Source organism: Parus major, chromosome 4, assembly GCF_001522545.3.
Source record: "Parus major isolate Abel chromosome 4, Parus_major1.1, whole genome shotgun sequence".
Classification (NCBI taxonomy): Eukaryota; Metazoa; Chordata; class Aves; order Passeriformes; family Paridae; genus Parus; species Parus major.
In genome coordinates this window covers 20,333,564-20,357,058 of record NC_031771.1, presented here as the reverse complement: position 1 = coordinate 20,357,058, position 23,495 = coordinate 20,333,564, and the positions used below count along the sequence as shown (strand labels likewise).

At 37.7% G+C, this 23,495-nt stretch overlaps 1 protein-coding gene across 3 annotated transcripts in view; it reads left to right on the top strand.

Moving 5' to 3' along the window:
* The window catches only part of PPP3CA (protein phosphatase 3 catalytic subunit alpha), a 173,847-nt gene that overhangs the window by 106,533 nt on the left and 43,819 nt on the right, over positions 1 to 23,495 (top strand). For 2 of the 3 annotated variants that reach the window (XM_015624828.1, XM_015624827.1), the window contains exon 3: positions 16,569 to 16,693. In XM_015624828.1, coding sequence (XP_015480314.1) covers positions 16,569 to 16,693 — 125 coding nt within the window. Of the gene's footprint in view, positions 1 to 12,809; positions 12,850 to 16,568; positions 16,694 to 23,495 lie in introns of those variants that run through there. The other variant, XM_015624829.1, reaches the window with a different exon arrangement.

Here is a 23,495-nt window from a genome sequence, read left to right as displayed (position 1 = left end):
TTTTACTATATGGGTCTTTCATTTCCTTTATTTCAAATCTATAAGATGATGTTTCTTCCGGTATCTCAGGTCCTTCTGGGGGTTTTAGTCATACCCACTATAATTGTTACTAGTCTAAGTTAAATATAATGCTGTTCTAAAGTTATTGGGCTATTCAGTAGATTGTACTTTGAGCTGTGGACTTCAGCTTTCTGACCAAAAGTTGACTCTAGGCCTGATGTAAGTGGATTTTTTTCTCTTCCTTTTGCTGTCACCCTGCCAAAGGTAAACCCTTGAGATGAACAGCTGAGGTGAAGGAAAATGATCTAATGACACTTGTTGGTAATTAGCTGTAAAAATAGGTACTACTTGGGATGTTTCCCTTAATTCTTGTTCATGCCAAGGCATCTTGTAAACAGATTCTGTTTAGATTTAGTAATTTCTGGTTTACATTGTTTATTTTCAACTGGGAATGCTGTAAATCCTTTTCTAATAATGTGTCTATCTGATGCATTCCCATGCAGTATTAACATCAGGCATGCCCTCTCTAAACCTAATACAGCAGAAATTGCTTCCCCTGGAGGTGCAGAGAAGCAGAATTAGGTTTGAATGGAAAAATCAAATAAAGCTGAGTTGAGAGGAGAAAGAATTTGCATGAGTTTCTGAAGTGAGGGCTGAGTATATTGTATTATAGGCTGTACCCCTGCTCAATTTAGTGGCTAGTGTAGATGGGGCTCTTCAGTGTAGCACAGAACCTTTCCCTGCATTATACTGCCCATCACAATCCTTAAAAATGAATTTGAAGTGCAGCCAGCAGATACTGCCTTACTGTATTGTAGAGTAGCTGCCTAATGTTTGACAGCCATTTTGCATTGTGAGTGCTATGCATTGATTAACAGCACAAAGTCTTTCAGAAAAAGCATTTTCATTTCTTTAAACAAGAGAAAAGGAGATGTAGATGGTTATGGAAAGGAATACCAACTGCTGTAGGCCATCAGACATTTTTCAGCAGTACCTGAGTCTACTGGCCATTCATTCTGGTCCTTGCTCAGCCTGGCAGTACAAGGCAGGGTGACTTGGCTCCACATCAATCATTGCAGTGCCACCATGAATATGTCAGCTTAAGTCCAGTGCAAGAGGGGAGGTCTTGGTGCTGACTTACACAGATGCTTGATTCATACCAAATCAGAGTCTGAGCTGATGCAGCTTTTTTTGATAGATGAAGTATAGAAATTACAGGATTTAGCAGAGTGTAAAGGCTCAGAGAGAGTATTAAACTTCAGTGCTGTTTTGCAGCCTCATATGCATTTTTTCTGCGTTGGGAACGTGCTATTTTTCATGTTTTTTCTTATGGTTTTCACTAAAAACAGCCATATACTTCCCTTTTTGTTTTGTTTTCTGTTGAAATAAGTATCTGTCTAATAATACAGCAGCAATGAGGGAGAATTTTTGTCTGGGATGCAAAATCTGTATATGACTCATGTACATGGGAAGCATTAGACTGACAATTACAGAGGACCCATTTTCTGTAAAAAATGCCTTGAACTAAGCATGAAACTTGATTCTGATTTTGAATATACACTGGTTTTGTTTGCTCATTCCTTTCAGAATGGCAGATTTCTTCTGGCTTACATTATTTTAAAAATAAAATACAGTGATAGAATATTAGATGACAGCTGTTGTCTTAAAATTCTATTCAGGAATGTTTTTTTTGTATCATCTGTACTTCATTTATTCTTGATCTTTCAGTTAAGTGTGAACTCATTCTATCATTGAGACATGGAATCAATTCTGTGTGTCACAGGTTTTGTAGCAGTCCCAGTGTCAGGACAAGCAAGGGCCTAGAAAACTGTTCTCTTCCTTCTCTCCTGCTGTAGCTCTGCTTTCTTTGTCCTGACATATTGAAAAATAGGGTGAAATAAAGCACAAGGGGAAGAGCAAAGCTAAAGTAGGAAATCACAGTTCTAAAGGATATATTCAGAACAATTATAACACTGTGCCTATACTTTATTTCAAAAGTTTATAGGTATATTTGCGTGATCATATTTTTTCCTTAATGTTGCTCTTTATGTAATTTGTTGTGAAGTCTTCATTTGTTATACTGAACCCCTCACTGTCTCCATTCCTAAACAGTCATGCCAACTAAGGACAGCTAAACTGTGATTAAATCAATATCTTTTCCCTCTTCTTGTATTTAGGCACCCTTTTTATCCTGTAATGATTACCTAACCAGGTAGCAGAAACAAACATTTTTACTTGTGTTATTTAATATGTATATTAAATACACCAGGATACACACGGCCTTTGAAGACAAATACAACCTTTTTTATTTCCTCCTGAATGCAGAAAACTACCATTCTTTTTTGTAGAACAATCACACTGTATATGAAGGGAGTTGGAAGAACAGGAAGGTGGCCTTGCAGCTCAGAAATTGTTCCTCTTACACCCTGTGCTCTCCTCTTCTCTTGACACTCCATTTCTCTGGTTTGAGGAATGTATCACTAGGTGAATTAGTGTATTTTAAAACCAATGTACACTCTTAATATTAAATAGCTTTCTGGTCTTACAAATGCTAACAAAATAACTTCATGCTGGTAAGCAGCTAAAAAACTGCATCAGCCAATAAAGAGTATTAGAGTACTGTAGATAAGAGTTACAAAAACTAAAGTGAAGGTACAAGGAATAGAAATGGCCTTTTAAGTTAGCAAATAAACTCTTCTGCTCTTACCATTTACAACAGAAAAATATCTCCTGATTGCCCAGTACTAAACTAACAAAAGAGGCAGGCACTGATTCTTCTATTCAATTTTGGATTTGACAGAAAAGCCAGGTTTTGCAGCCTGCCACTTGCTTGCATTGTCACTAATTGAGTTTTAAATGTTGCACTGTTTCCTGCTGTAATGATGATTTATATCTTTCTAGTTAATGAGCTTAGATAATTAGAGCATCCATGTTCAAGGGCTGCCTTGAAAACCACAGCAGTGCTTCAGTCCACTGAAAAATTATCTTAAATGATGGTTCTTTACCCTTTTACTTAAAAAGGAGCTTCATAGAATACTGTTCTTGTAGGTAGCAAATAAAAACCTCTGTTAAAGACGGAACCTCAATATAGAAAAGCATTTTGGATAGTCAGGTGGGAAATAATCCCATAAATCATTATGGTGAATGATCTACAGAAAGATGACAGGGTTAGTCCAGTTCTTAATGATGCTATCTTTTAATGCCTTTACATGGGTGTGAGACTTGGCATTTTACAACATCATCCTCTGTGCCCAAAAGGACAGTATCATTAAAGCAAAGCAAGAAAGACAATTATATTTATTAACTTTGAGTACCAAACCCAGAAAGAAAACCAGCAGTAAGTGTTTATTTAAATATTTTGTTCTCTTTTGCAAGTGTTTCTGGAGGTGTTTTTTTTCTGAGACAGCAGTGTGTAAATGAGATCTATATGACAGGGAGTACAGGGAATATTGAGAATCTTTGCTCCAATGCAGATCACATCTGATCCTTCTTGTTATCCATGCTGATAGCTTGCTAAGAATGTGAGGTTTAAATAGCATTGAATAGATTTTTGTGGTGTTGTTTTTTGTTTGTTTTGTTGGTTTGGGGGTTTTTAGCAGAGATATGAATACCTGTAGTAGAGCTTTGTTGTAATAATTTTAAAAGGAAAAAAAAGGAGAAAACTGCTTCCCGCACTTGCAAGATTTGTGCCTGCAGAAGGCTTACTAGGCTGATGTGGCTTTGTTCTTTCAGTTCCCTTATTGCTGCTCTTTGTTTCTAAGAGCAGATCAATGAGCGTGGCTCAAAAAAAGTCCCGAGTTCTTTCCTACTGAAGCTTAGGACTGGAAATGGTTCCTTACTCGGGTGGGAAGGGACAGCTCAGATACTTCCAAAATTGGAGGAGGATGTTCTAGACCCTGCCCTTGTAGCTGCATGCTTGGCCATCTCTTCCTCGATGGAAGAGATGACTGTTGTCCACTGTTGATGGAAGTAATGTTGTCCATGGCAAGTTTCTAATCCTCAATCCTCTACAAGATACTGTCAAAACATTTCCAGAGTTTCAGGTTTTTCCTATGTGATCCAGTTTCAGTGAGCCTTTTATCAAAATTGAAAAAGTATCCAAGATTAACAAAAGATTGCTTTTTTCATGTATTTAATTCTTAAAATAGTCTTTTAGACTTTCATAATTCTTAAACAAAGGATTAACTTATAAATGTCTGTTTTTTGTTGGAAAACCTGAAGTATTTCCTAGCTGTATGTGCATTCTTTTGAGGTAAGAGAATTAGTTGTTGGGGTGGTTTTAATTTAATTTTTTTTTATTTTAGAATTGTCTGTTGTCTGAGACAGCATGAAAAAGAAGAAAAATGGGTTGAAAGCCTGTTCTTTTCTACATGCATTATTTCATAGCACATTCATCAGCTCTGCTTCCTGTGATGCATAGATATCCCTGCTTTGCTTGGTCACCAAAAAGAGACACACACAATTATCTTTTTTTGTGGGTGATGATCTTCTAAAACCTGATTGCCTTACTTGTGTGTTTTCTGAAGATAAGGTCCTGTCTGCACTGACTCATATGTTTTTGTCACAATGATGTGTCTTCCTTTTTTTATAAGAAGCTTCTGTTGATTTTGCTGCTTTTTTTTCCCATCGGTCACATGCTTTTCAGCTTTCTAGCAGTCTATTTATAGTAGACAGACTGTTGAAGGTCTTGAGTGAAATTTCTTTACAAGTTCAGTAGTAAATATTTCAATTTGAAATATAGATACACAAGACTATTGTATGAAATTTTCAATGAATATATAGGCTATAAAACTTCTGGAGTACATGAAAACTTTTGGATGCAATAAATACAGGTTTATGATCCAGTAAGTGGGTTTTTTTTATTACTTAAGAGGCCAAAAAAGAGACTGCCAAGCCATTTCTGCAGTTTCACTGAAGCAGAGGCAAGCTCTAACAAACATATGAATACATTAGAATTTTATTATTTTTATGTGCCTGAAAGGTTTCGGCCTTTAGGTCACTTCAAATAACCAGGTTATTGCAGTCCAAAAGAGAAGCAAGCAGTCTGGAAAGTCCATGAAGTGCAAATAGCATTTTTTTTTATTTTTATTTTTTTCTTAGTACACATTTTTCACTTGACAGTATCAAATCCACAAAAGAACTGTTTCCTTAAAATTGCTGGATTGTTGAGAGCTAAATTTGACTGATCAAACCATTACAAGGGAGAAGCAGCAGCAGATACCTGTACTTCATAAAGGAATGTGGTTTCTTTAAATCAAGGCAGCATGCTCTTGTGAATAAAGCCCCTTGCCTGTTTGTAAGCTAGGAATAGAATAGCTACAAATATGCAGTAAAAATAATATTAATGCTCTCAGTGTAGAAGATACCAGGTTCACTACTCTTCTTCTGTAAAAAAGACAGTTAGTTACTCATTACAGAAAACAAAGGGGATTAGACATTAATAAAAAAATGAATGAATAGGAAATCTGGGTGGATCTGCTCCTTGTAGCGAAGATCTGTTGAATTGGAGTTATGATTTCTTTCAAGGTGCTGGAGTCCAAACTTTCTGACAATGTGTGGCTGTATAAGCAACGGTGTAAAATTTAAGCATCCCTAAGTATCAATGGATCCATACAGCCTTATAAATGCAGGGTAGAAGCAGATATGATTGCTTAAAAACAGTGACATCTTGTCTGTCAGCTGTTTTCCTCACTATTGACAGCAATTTTGTTGCAAGAAAATAAGTAACAATGCTGGGTTTACCGAATTTGCCTTGGCTGTGTGGGAAAGTTGACTCTCTTCATTTGGCATTTGGATTTTGAGAGGTTTTTTTGGGTAATAGTAACTTTTGTTTTAGGGAATGTTCAGCTTTCCCATGATGTTTTGGTTGATGATTTCATTGTTCTAGCGAAGTACTCTGGTGTGAGAGACTCCTGGAGCTGCCTTGATAAGGGTCCGTGGTTTTGAGCACTTCCTTGGGTTTGACTCCGCTTTGTTAAACAGAAACACATATGGCAGAGGTCAGCTTGTCACCAGCCCTCATGGGATGGAACCTCATAGCCTGTAAGAGGTGGTGAAAAGTGGCATTTCACTCTGAAATTTAGTGGTTATGAGGAGTCACGAACACCACATGGATTAGTAATACACTAGATGAAGAATTCCAAGTAAAAAGATACTCTTTCTGTGAGCATTTCCAGCTGATGGCTTTTGTCAAATCATTTTTCACCAGGAATGTTTTTGTGGTCCTTGTTTCTTACAGTTGTGAGCTGAATTTCAAGCTCCAGGAACTGCATGCTAAAGAGAGATGAGGAAGAGAGATGCAGTTTTTTGAATATCATGAAAAGGATTTTTTCTTTTTTTCAGGACACAAGTAAACTAATCTGTGGCTGGTTTGGGGATTAGTATTCTAGTATATTATAGTTGGAAAGAACATTTTCTGTAATGATTTAAACTGATAATGTATTTGATCTTAGCCAAAAGCAGACAATGTTCTTTCTGAAAAGTGAGTCATTCTAGGCAGTAAGAGAGTTAAAGAGAAAAGTTCTTCTGAAATAAGGAATTAACTTCTTCAATCCCTGCATGAACGTAGTTGTGTTTAAAAAAAAAAATAAAATCACCATTACACAACTTGCATTAAATGGGAACAGAGAAATGCTCATCTCTTACTTCTCCATTCAAGCTTTTTTTTTTATTTTTTTTTTTATTTTTTTTGTTGCTTTGGTGGAACTGTGTTACCTAGAATTTGTATTACCTGTTTGACTAGGGCTGATTCGAGCAGCAGAGTCTTTTATCCTGCAAGTAGAAAGTATAAGGTGTGGAGATCCTTGGTTAGAGATGCTGAATTCATATACGTTAATTCACTTACCAAATGCCACTGAAATCTTGTTTGACTGATAGGCATCATGTGAAACACTTACCTCCCCTTGGAATATATGGTCTGTAATCATTAAAAATATATTTGCTAACTGTGTGTTAGAAGCCTGAAAGGATGTCGTATCTGAGGTTACTGGTAGACTACAGACCAGAAGAGTGCCATAAATGCCACTTCAGTGTAACAGAATTTTTCTTCAGTTTTTTTCACCTGATACTCATTTTGCAAGTTGGTGGCCTTTTCTTCTTACCTCTGCTTCTGAATAGCACTTTCTTACCTCCCAGAACAACTTACTGCATGTGAGGTGGTTGGTGGCTGTCTGTTATTTCTTTCCTTTCACTCTCCTCTTTGGTCTTTTGGGGCTTTTTTCCCTCTTCAGCAAGACATTAGGACAACAATTCTTAATATAGTGTGAGGGCCTGGTTAGCTTGCTTGAGGAGCATAGAGCAAGAGCTAGCCCAAATCTGCCTGTCTGCCACGCTAGTGCTGCCCTGAGTCCCCTCTAATTTGTTTGCACTCATTAGGTGCCTAATAACAAGGTTATACAAAGAAACATAATTAAGGCTATTCAGTTCGTCAACATGACTTCTTTGTGTTTATTTTCATAATCATTGTTAAGTGATAGCAGTTTGTTTCTGGAACTAGGTATTCTTAAAGATGCCTTTTAACCTCAACCATTCTATGATTCATGTTGATTTAGGACCTGCATACAGATTTAACCATCTACTCAAGATCATGTTTATGTTTTCATCAAGGGGAAATCAGGATGGTCAACTACTCCTTGCAGTGGCTCTCCTAACTAATCCTGTGAGCTTTTACCAGGACAAAAAATTACTTCGGAGAGCTTTCTCTTGAAAGCAGTTTCCTCAGAGGTTAAGCATTTTTCAGTAGAATTAGATTTGCGTAAGACTTTGGTTATGTAATTTAGATTCTGTAATTTCTAAAAGTCATTTTCTGCGTTTTAAACTAGAACTGGGGAAACTTGCACACTGCTTGCTTTTCTTTACATTATACCCATATCCTATCACATGAACACCCATGGTACAGAAGGGCTGGATTACAGTAATGGCTCAAACCCAGTAAGATAAGTGCAAAAACTGAGATTAAAAGCTCAGTAGGTTTTTGCTGCTGGTTCTTTTCATTCATGGCTCTGAATGAAGTCCAAATGCTGCACTTCACTGAATTTCTTGAAGCTGATTGTGCTGGCTCTTCCAGCTCAGGATGCATACATCTATGTTGATACTGATGGTTGCTAATTAAGAGCACAGGAATTTGAGAAATACTATTTTCGTTTTCCCTTCTGTTTCTGGGAAGTACAGAGTGCTACAGATACAAAGGTAACAAACAAATGCAGTTTTTTGTGGTGAGCAAATGTTTGTTTTCCACTGATAAGACAAATCATTGGACTGAAGGAAGGAGGATGCTCTTTGTTATAGTGTTGCTTCTGATTCTTAATAAAACACTTAGTGGGGGTGGGATGAAGCATATAGTAGGGCTGTGATGGCACAGAATGAAGAAACCATGACAGAAAATGTTATCCCCAGGTAAAAATGGAAAACCTGTATTACCAGCCAACATGAAGGTTTTATGGTTGGGTTTTTAGATACCAGGCATTCATATACCGAAGCTTGACGTGCTGATACTCTACCTGTAAAATCTTGTACATTGTTGTGTGCTTGGAAGGTGATTGGATTGCAGTCTGTAATACTGCTGTAAAATTCTGCAGTAAGAGAAGCAAACAAGGATACTATCCATCATGCCCCTGTGAATAACTGAGGCTTTCTTTGGGCTTTATGTAGCTGCCACTGTATCCATGTAATACTAGGGTTTTAATACTAGGCCTGTGTTTTAACTTTACTGGGGTTGGGCTTAGTGCTGCTGAGAGAAATACTGATTGTAGAGAAACCTATTCCTAAGACTTGAAGTAAATCATCAGCAAAAATAATTATCCTGCTATTTGAACTTCTCTTTAAAAGTCCTTTTCTTATTTTGCCTTGTTTCACCTTCTCTAAGTTTTATTTGGAGGATTGGAGGAGGCCAGGCTGTGCCTGCTTCTTCTGCATGATCTTCCTTCCTCCTTGGAAGGCCTGTCTGCCTCTGGTGTATTGAATCAGATGCAGCAGTATAAGGATGCATTGCACCCTCTCAGGCTGTCCCTGCCTTCCTGCTCACCGAACCTGTGACCTTATAAACTGTTAAAATTCCTTGGGCCTTTGTTTTTCACATCTGTAAAAGCTGAGGTTAAGAGAATTTTCCTATTGCTATAAATAACCTTGATCTCAGGAAATGAGCTGGAAATCCTGACCCAAACACCAATGAAGCACTTTCCTCACAAGTAATCCTATTGATGGGGTTATTTGTGGAATATGCATTGCTCCCTGATGCTAAGGGTACATTAACAGGAGATAATGACAGTATACTTGCTTTTACATTTGCTAAGGAGGATGCTCAGGGGCAGTGGTGACCTTGGAAGGGTGGCAGAGGAAGAGCTGGTTGTTTCTTTGATGGGAATGAATGCTGATTTAGTCCTTTCACGTTTTTTTTCCTCCCTCTGTGACCTAGTTCAGCACCTTCTGGTATATGTGATGAAAGCACCTACCTCTGTTGATCTTGGAAAAAAAGATCTGTAGAACGTTCACATCCTCTTTCTACTACCACTCCATTATGTGGCTTTGATCTGGAATTGGAAATTTTCATTTGGCACCTCACTGCTGTGATACCAACTTATTCTTCTGAAAAATTCAGCTGGGTTAGGAGCATGGAGAGAAGGGATTTTCTCTGCCAGTGTAGGTTTTACAGCACTTGGTAGAGCCTGGTTCTTGTGACTTGTTTCTGGTATGTCCTGTATACACAAAGGTATTCCTCTGCTGCCTAAGCTTATGTACCTGGTTTTTGTTTTGTTTTGAGATACTGCAAATAATATTGTGACATAGAAATAATATTTTAGAGCTATTTTTAAAATCTTTGTGCTGAAGATATTTTTCTGGGCTTGACATTTTGAAGGGCTGCTGCCACATGGGTTAGGGTTTGGGGCCTTTTTTGCTTCCTCCTTCACCAGAGAATATTAATGTCTGTTGTCCTGAAGGTCTTTTCTGATGTGATGTTTTCCCTTCTCTACTCTTTTTCACTCTGCCTCTTCAAATCAAGTGTCATTAATTTGTTCTAGCCTTCAGGGGATGGTGGGAGAAAACTAACTCCTATTAGAAGGAGTGAGCGTGGGTGATCTTTACAGACACTAGAGCTGCAAGTGTTGGCAGAGCAGAACACAGTATAGTGTCCTCATGTGTTGCACAGAAAACAGATTTTCCCAAGATGCTCTTTGTCTTTGTTTTCCTCTATGCAAAGAAGGAAAGTTGTCAGTCAAATAACACTGGCAAATCTGGCCTTGATGCTTCATTTGTTGTTTCCTTTGCTGTAACTGTACGGCCAATGGTTTCTGGATTTATCTTTGGTTAACCAGGCCTCTTTATGAAAATACGTAATTGCAGTTTTTTGTTAATGCCAGTTCACTCTGGTAGTATAAACTCATCAATTTGCATGCAGTGACTGAAGGGAAAAGATAGATGAAAGCCTATTATAATCACGTTAGATAACCAGATATGAATATGAATGAGATCATGCTTCTTTTGGAAGTAGAGCTGTGTTGTTCAATAGACTCAGTATAACAAACATTTATATTAAAGCCCATTACGTTGAGTCTTGTAGTTGTTTTCTTAGGACAAGTTACTTAGTGAGCTGTCTGTGTGATTCTGACCTTAATTTCTGTAAGTAATGAAGTCTGCAAGTTCTTTGAACAGCTCACAAACAGGAACAGAACTACATGGCAATGCAACAATGTATGTAACTTAACCAAAAACTTTGTGTCTTGAGCTGCCCTTTAATGAGCAAATGTAAATAAAAATTTCTGGAGTTTCTTCTTTTATTTTGCACTTCTTCCTTGTTGTTCTCCAGAAAATAAGAAAGAAAAATGCCCTTTCTTTAGTGATTAAAAAAATAAATATATATGGAATAAAACTGTGATGTTCGGAACATTTTATATTGCTATGGCAATATATAATGTTCCTCAGATACTTCCACAGAAACCTCATTCAAGCTGTGAGATTGTATAATCAAAGACATGTGACTCTTATACGTGACTTTGTTATTAAATTTTGAGGAAAGTCAGCCTTCTGGTTAATAGTTGAACCCTTCAAAAACAGTGCAGTAGTTGTTCTCAAAGCACGTGAGAATTTCATGCATATAGCTCTTGTAGTTGTTTTGCCTCATATTCATGAGTCTCTGAGGAAGCTCAGTCTTTGATGACTCAGCTACAAAAGTTGGTCTAGTTGATTTTGCTTTGCCTTTGTGTATCCACTGTAAGTACTCCTTCCCACTTGGCTTCTTCACTTAGCCCTTTGTAACTTTTCCTTCCTTCAAACTACTTGCCCAGAGAAATCTTTGGGACATACTTCTCATTGGACATGCAGCCTCCTTACTATGTTGTTTTGTAGATCTGTACAAATGACCAGCCACGAGTCTCCTCAGACACGTGCAGGTTTACATGGTACAATTGTTTCTTTGTCAGTAGGGCTTTGTAAGTACCAGGTGTCTTTGAAAAGCAGTAAGGCTATTGGAAACCTGTGCTCACTGATGGAATAGTAAGCAGCTAAATGCTTCCAAAACATTGTACAAAGCAACCTCCTTTGGGATTTGCAGTCTACATTCTGCAGTGTAACTCAATAGGGTGTTTTCTTCCCTTAGGTATTTTAGTATTGTGTGCTGCTTTGCTCAAGCACAGTCTCTTGGAACTCGGTGCAAAAACAGTGAATATAAAGAACAGGTTGTCAAGTGGTGGATATTATTCCCTACACAGTGGTGGAAAAGATATATTTGCTTGATTGTTGCTGTCATACATGTATGAGTTTGCAAATGTTGCTTCTGGAGCTGTTAGATATCTGGAGTGTTACGTATCTGCTCTTAATACCTGATGGCATTTGAAGATGGATATATAATCTTGCACTACATGGAATGAAAATACACTTGAAACAGTAATTGCATTTTTGTATCAGCCTATAATGTTACACCATTTAAGTATGTATCTGATAAATAAGAAAATAAGTGCAGCATACAAACTGTTGCAGATAAAAAAATTTTGAATTGACAGTATTTAATGTAGTGTGGATATAAATTTTGTTCTTAATGCCCATTTGGAGTGGGAAACTATACAGAATATTCTTTGGACTGAGTTTGTACGTAGTGAAGAGCATTTAGTTATCTGAAGGAAAGTATGTGAAGAGAATTCACAGACTTTTTATTTGTGCCAATAGACACTGCACTTTAAATCACTCTTTGTCATCTATCAATAAACTGGCAAATTAACTGCTCAGGTTTGAATTTCCTTCACTGCTAGTACCACAATGGCTCCTGTTTCAGTATTTCTTGTTCCTTTGACATAAAGAAAAATCCTCGCAGTGAAGCCAGCAGAAACATAAGTTAATTTGTATTAGGATGACAAAAAAACATTTCTCCTGTGTCTACCCATGACCAATTTCTATTTTTATAATAAAATGATATTTTATAGACAGTTAAATTGGAAAAAATCTGCTGCTATAGGTTAAAGTTGTGTAGTAGATCAAAGTACCCATCATAACAAGTAGAAAAATCTGCTCAGAAACACGATTTCTCAGGAATTGCAAGGACAGTCCTACGGACTTGAATCTTGTGAAGGGGCCAGTGTCTTCCTTCCTCAACAGAAAACTTCTTCAACAGAGATAAATTTCTGAGGAGTCCACAAACAACTGGTGTTTCTCAAACTTTGTGGTTTTACCAACAGTTAATTTGTTGGCCATCAGGACATTAGTTTCAAATAACTTAAAAATTTCTTTACATTTGAAACATTTCTAGTGCGTTGTGCAGTTCTGGAGCTTGCTGCCCTGAGAGTTTAGGTTAGGATGTTGACAGGCTCAGATAGACAAACTCTTAAGCAACAAATTTGATGTCTGAACTGATCCCTGGAAATGGTGAGTAGAAAAAGTTTTATTGTCCAGCTGGCAATTTTAGAATACAAAGGAAGTTGAAAAGTACTGGGTAAATTAAGCAGTGCTGTCTTCTTAGGAGAGAAAAAAATTGCTGTCGGGTTACTTCTTTATTTTAAATTAATGAGTGTACAAAGGCTGTGACTTGATGGCACTTTCAGGAAATCCCTTGATATTGGAAAAGTATGTGAATGCCTCCTCTGTTTTTTGGGGGGTTTTTTTATTTATTTTTTTAATATGAACACAGCTGCTTTAAATGCTAATCCTGCACACATAGAAACCAAGCTTTACATTCCCCATGTTCATAGTTTAAATCCATAAGTACATCGATCCTGGAGATCTTCATTAAAAATTGAATTTCCTGCTTTACTGTGTTTGGGATGTTTTTTTTTGTTATTATTTGATGGAAAAATGTTCATATCCCTTTGCATGTGTTATTTAATAGTAAGAGCTCCAGTACCAAAAGAGGGCCTGTGCAGGTGTAACGAAACAGGATGTGTCTGGCAAAATTAACAGGAACAACAGATTCAATGCTACTGCTTGTAGGAGAATAAACCTGAATATATAATAACTGGTGTGTTTTAATTTTATTTTTTTTCCTGTAACAAGAAGGACAAAGGTAGTGGATTTAGCACTGTGTGGAGTGGATATGGAACCTCTCCTGTAGGCTTTTGGTGGGACAGCACTGCAAGTTCTTTCTTAGTGATGTGAAGCTGCAGCATGGTGTGAAGACTATGGCAGAGTTACTGGCTGGTGGATCTGTCTGCCTTTATGAATGGAAATATAATGCTGGGTCTCTTTTGCCCCCACCTGATGAAAGATAAAGCATTGATTCAGCTGCCTGGGAAATCTTCCAGATCTGAGATTCATAGGAATTTAGAGTTGGAAAAGAGAGGTGGCAGAACTATAGCTTTAGAAGCAGTTGCAGTTCTTTTCAAACGATAAATGGAGCATAGTACTGTATGCATGCAAAATTGCCCCTTTAATTCATTTGTAAATCAGGCTATTCATGAGAACATGTTTATATGGGTTTTACAGTGTAAAGTCTGTAAGCCATTCCATCCTATTCCAGGCAAAATACTAATTCAATTAACTGTATGTAACATTGTAGTTTTCCAGTAGTAACTCTGGGATTTGACAATAATAAATTAAACCATACTAATTCTTTATTTTGAGCATCTTCCTCCCTCTGATTTTACCTGCTGATTTAAAGTTTCTCTTTTGGAACTACTTAATTTGACAAGGTTAATTGTGAGTGCTGGGCTTTTGGGGGGGGGGTGGTTGTTTTGTTTTTCCTGCATACATTTTGGCATCTATTGCTAAGTATAAAAGAGGTAGGCTGCTCTGTGCAAAGTGCCTAGAATATCCATCAAGTACCCATTTTTGAGACCAATTCAGACTTTTGCAACTTGTGGGATTGCAGAGCTTTGGACTTTTTATTTCTGTCCTGTTCACTGCTTTTCTGACTTCTGACAAATTCAGGGACAATGCAGCTCCTTTGCGGAAAGCTTTCTAATCTTTCTGGTTTCTCTGTAATGGGCCCAGTATATTTACCTGTTCACACATGTCTGCATAGCAAAAGAAAAAAAAAAAAGTCTAGTTTCTTTGTGCTTTAAGTGAAAGTAAAAAAGTTAAATCCATTTTAAAATCTTTCAGTCTTGTTCAACTTCAGGTTTTTGCAGTTGGAGCAAATGGGGGCGGGCGATAATTGGTAGAGCTGTACAGTTATGTAACTAAAAGCTTTTCTGTTGCAAGTTAGGAGAGCAGATTGCCTGGCCATCAAATTGTGACACGTGTTTTTAATCTTCCCACAGTGTCCATGCAGAGGAGTACAGTCAAGAAGTATGTATTGGTTTGGTAGATTAATGCATTCAAATAAAGATGTTACAAAATAATTTCTTTTGGGGTACAAACTTTTTTTTTAGAAAAACAGTGGTGGTGTTAGACCACGTAGGGATTTAAATAGTATTTATTTTGCATAATTAATGGCAGATATTATTCTTAGGTTGAAATTGTAACTGTTGATGGCTTTTAGCATGAAAGTTGTCATCTAAAACTCTCAGTGGGGAATCAACTGGTAAAAAGATTATACAGTGTATCACAGTGGTGATAAGATAAAATATGATATTTTATGGGGAAAATATCACATTACTATCACAGAAGGAATGGTCAGCTAGCCAGGAATCATGAAGTGTGTCACAAATTTCATATAAATGTTCATGAAAACAGTGACTGAGAGATCAGCGGGTTTTTTTCTGTACCCAGAGGGTGAGTGGTTGGTTTGGTTTGGATGGGGGTTCTTTTTGGCTTTTGTGTTTAGTTTTTTTGATGGAATGACACTATATGGGTTTTATTGTTAGTGTATGCATTCAGGAAAAAGGGATAGAAGTATAAAACTATAATGTGAACTGGACTGAGATGAAAGACAAAAGCATATGAACACTTTGCACTGTAAGTTGGTTGGATTTGGTACTGCAGCTGTTGTGTATATAGTGCTTTCTTTGTGGAGTTGTGACTTCAGCTTCTCCATGGCATGTTGACAAATATGAAGTCTGCTTATCTGTAGTGGGACAAAGCTTTACCTGAAAGAGAGCATCTGAATTGTACTTAAGGTGGGCTGTTGCTGCATGGTAAGGCCTATCTGTGAAAATGAGATTTTTTTTGTTGGGTTGGGTTTTGGGCCATTGAAGGGCCAGTTTAACCTGACCTCAGCACCAGTCAAGGCTTTTAACATCACCTGGGTTAATGATCATTGCCATAAAAACTCCAGGCTTGACCCTAAATGGGATGTGGGGGGGGCAAGTTCTCTTTTGAGTAGCAGAAACAAAGCAGGTTTTGACACTGTACTCTTAGGCATCCATGGGCTTCTCCAAAAGCATTGCCTGCCTTGCTGCAGACACTTGAAGTCACCCACCAGGGAGTTTGCAGTTTCACAAGAGAGCAGAGCCAAACTTTGTGCCCCAAGGCACAGACAGAGGCATCCCAGCCTAGCCCAGGATTCATGTCACTTGTGCTTGGTCTGTCATGTTTATTTGGGCTGCTCCTTCTCGGGAAACAGCCTTTTGGATTGGCTTCATTGCAATGAAGGTGAACAAATCATAATTATGGGAGGTTAAATAGAAGGGTAGAGGTTAAAGTGTGAAACACCAGTGTCCCCTTGTGTAAGGCATGGTTTGGGAAAGCAAGCAGGATGTTTTTCTGTTCAGAAAGCAGAAGTCAGAAATGTGTCAGTTTAACGAGGCGTACAAAGGACAGGTGTGCTTTGCATTTTATGGAAAGCCTGTTGCTGTTCCTCTGGGTTTAAGACTACGAAGAATAGAGAAGTAATTTTAAAAGAAAGAGTAGCCTTTCTTGAACATGTTCTTTTTTTCATGGCAGCTTTGGTTTGTCTTATTACTGTTGCCGCTATTGTGTGCTCTGGTGGCAGTACCAGGAATGGACAGATATCTATAAAAATCATTGTAGACCGGATTTACCTGATGACTCTCCTTTAGTTACTTGCTAGCCTTTTGTGCACACATATATGGATGTACATTATAGAAAACAGCTTCTGCTTAGCAGCTGCCAGTGCTCAGCTGCTGATTAACTAGTGGATGATGCACAGAATTGTCATAACACATCTTACAACGCAGTGACTTTGGATTGTGCATACCTAAGATGATTTTTGCATGGTGAATCTAAATATTGCTCCTCTTCTGTTCTAGTTTGTGGAGACATCCATGGTCAGTTCTTTGACTTGATGAAACTGTTTGAAGTGGGAGGTTCTCCTGCCAACACGCGGTACCTCTTCCTGGGGGACTACGTGGACAGAGGGTACTTCAGCATTGAAGTAAGTTTCTAATTTCTGGGTTTGGGTGCAAAACCGCTTGCAGCGTATTACGTATATTTACCATCATATCTTAACTAGTTCAGGAATACTGAGGCTCTTCACAAATAACATGTTAATGTTGCTGGTGGTGTTTTTATAAAGGTTCCTTGGAATCTAGCCAAATCCCACTATAGCTGTGCTGGAAAGCTGACACAGAATGGTGCTAACTAGTGGCCATCTAAAGGCAGAAGGCAGCCTGCAAAAGCTAAATAGTGTGAGTAGACGTGAGCTGTTAGAACATAGACATAACAGAAAAACTTAACCTGTGACCCATAGTTTAGTTTGACTTTTAGGTTTATTTGATCTCAGTTTCCTGGATGTGAAATTTTAGGAGAATGGAAGGGCTAGATGAGAGGTAAATGGGACAAAAAGACAGCACACAGCATGCTGTGCTGGAGAAGATGAGTAAGTTCTGTTTAGATATGGCATGCAGGAGTGCATGATCTCTGGCTTTTGATGCAGCACTTGAATCCACAGAGAAGTGATGCGTGAGCACCCTGTTGGTGGTGCTGAGACCTGGTATAATCTCCAGGTCAGGCCATAGAATGTGGAGGTTAAATGACATCATCAGCTGGCTTGTGAAAGAAAGTGTCCTGTCCAACCTGCCAGCTTTGACTAAATAAGAATCAAATACCAAACCCAAATCCTCTGTTCCAGTGCTCGTAAAACAAACTGGTTGTTTTCTTCTGTCCTGTGCTATTGCTTGATTTTACAAACTGACAAGATGAAGTTCGCAACTATTGAATAAAACGTGGTGTGGATTTTTTTGTCCAGGTTACAGCTGATCTAGTCGTTGAACACTCAATCAGAAGCCCTTGCTGAACTCTAGATCTACAGCTTAACTGTTTCTGTGAGAAGTTGGGACTCAAGCTCCCTCTGAGTCAGGGCAGAATGCCCATTACCTGTTGGAAACAATATAGATGCTATGATACATGTCTGTGTGTCTGTAACTAGATTAGATGGGATCATGTGAGAACACATCTAGTGCTGTTTCATTCTACATCCCACATCAAAGTACACTGTTGCCATATTGGTATACAAGTATATAAGGCCAAGTGGCTGAGTTGTTTATGGTGTTTGGAAAACAGATCAGTATATTATCATGCCAGTGTTATGTTTAAAGTGAGAAGTTTCTGAAAAATTAGATTCAATAAAATTACTTTTGTTTTATTAGTTAATTTTAAAATTTCAAGTGTTAACAGAATCTTTTGGCACTTTTACAAATAGAAATATGCTATTCCAAGTACAGATGTGCTAAAAACTTAAAAATTGCAAGGTTCTTTCACCCCCATGCTAAAAGTCAATATAGTCAGGATTTAGTCTCATACTGAAGTCAGAACTTTGATTGTGATTTTTTTTTAGCTTGAGTTTATGATTTTCTTGAGAACTGATCCACAGTGAGCTGTGAGCTAAGTCACCGCTATGGATTCTCATGCTGGATTGCTTGGGGAAGATTGGGAAGAAGGAGCAGGAAGAGCTTCACAGACTTAAACCATTGTGCAGCTCTGTCTTGAGCTACCATTTTTGAGTTGTATTAACCTCATTCATATCTTCTGTAGTCTTTGATTGAGACAAGATGTGTTTGGAAGAGGAAGGTTTTGTCTTCACTTCTATATACACAGGCTTTTAATAAAATAAATAGAACAAGTAGATTTGCTACAGCTTTCAAGTACTTCTCTGACAGTTTACCAAAATCTGTTTCAGGGCTATTATCAATTAAAGAAATAGCAAGACATAGAAAGCAGTCTATGTATAGACAATAATCCCCTTAAAATTTCTTATTAGCAACCTGTGCATACATACTTAGCACATTCAATTCATTGAATTCAGTTTTTCCATTCAGGAACGTGGCTTTTTCACTGGAAGCAGTATTGGCTTCCACCAGCGCCAAGGAAATATCTCAGCTGTCACTTCTATTACTTCTTTTGTATGTTAGGTTCTCAAATCACTACTTTTATTTATTTTTTTTTTTTTGGTCTCATAATTGATTTTCCCCACCTGTCACCTTGATTAAAGAATGTCTTTGAAAGGGAAGGCAAGTTTCAGTTTCATAAGTGTATTTAGATGTAGAGCTGTGCAGTCAGGCATGAACTCAGCACAATAAGTAGTGACAAGGAAAGGAAATTTGTGAAGAATGCAGCTTGGCATTTAGAGGGGGAGAATGTTTTTGGTGGAGAAGGGGACCTAAGTACATAGATCAGGCACCACCTCTTGTCAGTACTTTGTGCTGGGGAAGTCATGCTGATAAACAGCCCTAGCCTCAGTTCATATTTCTACCATGCCAATCACATACTGATCTTTCTTCCATCCATCTACTGGCTCCCCTTTCTGCTATGGAGACAAGAGACTACTGCAGTTCTGGGGTCTTTCCAAAAGAATTAAGTAGCTGGTCCAAGGTACTAATCATGAGTAATGCAAGCTTTAAAAAATATTCCCCTTGACTGCCGTGTGATCTCCAGTGTAAAAGTGACACCATTGAGCTTAGACCAAGCTGAGTTCTGATAGTGGGCGAGATAATCCTTCTCTGTGGGCTGCAAAGCATTTGGGATTCTTCTGGATGAAAGGTAGTACATAATGCAAGCTATTATCATTAAGAACAGAGAAAGAAATTGCATGAAGTAGGTGGAAGGCATTTGATAATTCAGAGGGAAAAAGAGAAAAGTATTTGTATAAGGCACTCAGCAGAAATGTCAGTCCTTGCCCTATGGAGCTTTTGATCCAAGGGCTCAGTTTTTAATGTGCATGTTCCATTTTTGCTGGAGTTAGCTTCACTCCTTGAAGAGAGGGGTGTGTGTTTTGTGTCTTTTATATTAGTTCTAACCAACAAGTCAAAGGATGAGAGACTGATAGAGAAGTTACAGCAGATAAAATTAAAAAATGTCAAATTGTAGGTAGAATGAGACAAGGTTTCTTGTGACAGACGGAATGTTTATTCCAGATCTGTGTTCTCTTTTCCATTTGACCTTTTGGCAGAGCTGGACATTTCTTCACTTTAAAACAACACATTTCGGCAATTTAATACAGTGCATTTGTTTCCTTACCTATATAACTGATAACATTTCCCTCTTGTGCTTGTGCACTGTTCCAGGGGTTTGACTCCAGAGTAGAAGAAACCCCTTGGTTTTGGCTTTCAAATGAGTTTTATGGTCATGGAGAGTAGAAACCCAAATGATCAAAACAGAGGACTATTTTTAAATCTTAAGAATAGTTAGAGCCTAAGTGGTTCTGCAGGAATAGGTTGTAAGCAAGAATGACTAATCTCTTTACCTGAGTCTGAAAACTCTTTTTTGAAAAGCAGACAAATGCTGTGCTGTGTAGGGAAGAGCACATACAGACTGTTTTTCATCTCAGTCTTAGCAAAATTACAGAGTAAAAGCCAACTATAATGCATTATTAATAATAATATGTAAAGCAACTGTTGGAACTATTTTATTGCTCAATTCCATATAACAACATACTGGTTTTTATGTCACTTGACCATCATAAGGTAATAGTGATCATTTTTGGCAAAAGAAAGAGTTAAAATATGGAGAGTTGTACCAATGTGCAAAACTAACAAGCTGAAGTTATGTTTTAAAATTCAGAACATGCATACATTTCCCTTCCTGAATGCACAGACTGAAATTTCAGAAGGTGAAACTGGTTTTGTGGTATTTCCAGCAAGAACAAAGTAAGGTGTTTGGACTGAGTCTGGAATTTGACCACTGGATCTTGCACCAATTAAAAAAAAAGCATCTGGTGCTTGAGATGCTTCTGAACGCAGTGAACTGTTGGAAATTAAATGGTCTCTCCCAAGAAAAGAATTACACATATATAAATTTATGTTAGTAAATGGTGGGTGAAATTAATGCTGGTGAAGTTGTGTGTGTATTATCTCTCAAGTCTCTGTGAACTTTAAGGACTTAGTTGGAAGAAGAAACACCTTTCAGCATCCTCTGTTATTGTAGTGTGTTAATGTTTTCCAGTAAACAGCTTGATATAAAATAATTTGGGCTGGTCAGGAATACTTCACCAGTGAAGTCAACAGTTTTTTCAATTCTCTTAGAGCAAAGAAAATCCTAGAACTTTAATTGTCCTGAATTTCCTTGTTCTTTTCTTCTGTAGAGTAGTAGCAAATATCTTTTTTCATAGCAACAATTTGCATCTTGTGAGATGTCATTTTTGTATAGCAGTGCTTCTCAGAGCTGTGAATATTCAGTAACTCAGCAAATTTGGATTATTTTTATATATATTAGATTTCCAAGCTGGAACATCTGTGTGTGTCAGGGCTGTCCTTGCAGTTTGACTGGTACTGTGCCGGCTGTTCCCAGTGTGAGTCCCCAGCATGCCAAGAACCCCTTTTGCAGGGGGAGAACATGTGATGGCACCAATGCCCCTGTACTGATGCCATCTCTCTGTGGGACACATCTCAGAGAACAGCTGTGGCCTAGACACAAGGTCCCAAAAATGAGAGTTAGGAGTCATCACTTGAATACCTGTTTAGAAAGGACTAGCTATAAGGATTAGAGGAACATTTATGAAAAATAATTTCCTAGACACTTTTTGGTTGAAAAAGAGGTACTTCTTTTTGGATATTTTTTACCTTTTCAGATATTATTTCTAAAGGCTGAAAGGGGAGTAATGTGATATAAACTTTAGCAAACAGTATATTGTGATTTTGCTGCAATCCTACTTGTGGTGAAGACAATATGACTTTTTATCGGCAGTAGTGTTCAGAATTTTCTTTGTGCTCAAGGGATAGTAGTTCAGAAATGTCAGTAAGCTGCATCTCTTATGAGCATTCTGGTTACAGCTGCAATGTATCTTTATTTGTCTCTGAAATCCTGCCATAATAAATAGTCACCCCAGTAGCATGAATGCAGCTACGTGTGTGAAAGGGTACATGGTTTCCATTGTGATACTTACTCCCTTTTAGAAAGCTGTATCTCTAGTAGGTATTGTGATGGCATCATTATTTCAGTGCACCTAAAGTAATCCAATTTCTGTATTTAGGTGAGGTGTGTGTTAGTGCAAAAGCTATGCCAGTTCCACAGGTCACAGAGCATCAGTGTGTGGCTCAAATTATTCTTTCAGGTGTGAATTACCTCACACTTACTCACGCTTTATTTTGTCTGCTGGAGGAGTGCCCAGTGCTGTCAGTCATTTGGTGGGGTAGGTGATCTTTTGTGGTCAATGCGAAGCCACGCAGCTGACAGTGAGCTGCATCTCTCTCATCCTTGGCACTACCAATGCTGGAGCACCCAGAAGTGAGCACTGTGATGCTGTGGTTATAATCAAGCGGCCATGGTGATGATTTTTCAAGGCTCCTTGCTTTAATCACATAGCATGAAATGCATAGAAGAGCTGTGGGGCCTTTGGTTTTCTTTTCCAGGATGGGGCTGAGATATGGAATTGTGCAGATGCTCAAATTCAGCATGCAACAGTGGAGTTAAATCCCAAGTCTGTTTTGAAAATGTGGGCCTTTGGCTTACACAGTGCTTAATTGCACAGACCTTTTCTTTCCTGAAGCTGAGGCTGCCAGAACCTCAGCAGGAAAACAGCTTGACTAGGGGAGCTAAGAGGTGGACAGATTACCTCTTTGTTACAGACTTAACATGTCTACAATTTCAACAGCTGAAAGACACAAAATAAGTAAGAGGGGTTTGAGGATCCTCAGCTAAGAACTATAACTTCTTTTTATATATATATATATATGGTTTTTTTATAAGTTGAAATGAGACAGGCAAAAATACCTTACAGATGTCTAGATCGCAAGGTGCTCACTGTACATTTTGCATAGAGGTGCAGCAGAGCTGATGTTCAGTATGATCTTAATGAAAAAGTTAAAGTAAGAAAGGTATTTTAAAATTTTATGTCAGGGAAGCAGTATTACAAAATACTTAAAGATTTGTAGCTTAGATTTTTAACAAGGACAATTTATCATAAATCTTCTGACTCCAGTAAGAATTATGATATGTGAAGCACAGGTAGGAAAAAAATCAAAACCAGAATGTTTGATCATGATTTGTTGTTTGAACATAGGGGTTTTTTGTATGTAAATGACTAAGTTGAAAAGCCATGAAAATCGTTGCCCTCATATTTTCTCATTAGTTTGCATGGAAGAAACTCTTCCAATTAGTTCTTATTTACTATTACAACATCACTGAACTACTGAAAGGAAAAGGGAGCAAATTAAAAGAATCATCTAAACAAAATAAATGCTTGATATAGAAATGATGAAAACAAAAAATGTAAATAGTGGGCTTACATTGCTTGAATAGTGGCAGAGAATTAGAACTTGCTGGACTGTATTGATCCTCTGTTACCTTCTGTCTGGTTCTCATGAGTACTTCAAAGGAAGCATAGGAAAAAAAAAGAAAAAATAAATCTATGATAAGCAAATAAAGAGCTACCAACCTGTAAACAAATACCTAATGCCAAAAAGTTAATTCTGTCTCCCTTTATTTTCCCTGCTTTCCAGATCTGGACAATATTTTAAATATGGAGTGCTTATTTAAATCTTGCCAGAGTTTTAGGAAAGTGAAAAACTTAATTACAAAGGCAATGTAAATGACTTTTTTTTTTTTTTTTTTTTTTTAATATGCCATTTAATTTAATCACTAATTGTGCTTTTCTAAAGGTGTTTTGGCAGGATTAGAAGCTCTGACGTAACTTGGATATGACTTTAAAAGCTGGAGCTTTTCTTGCATGGGTGGGGATGTCTCTTTAAACTTCTCTCACAACATTTACATCAAATTTTTGCATGAGTCTGTAAGTTTCAAGT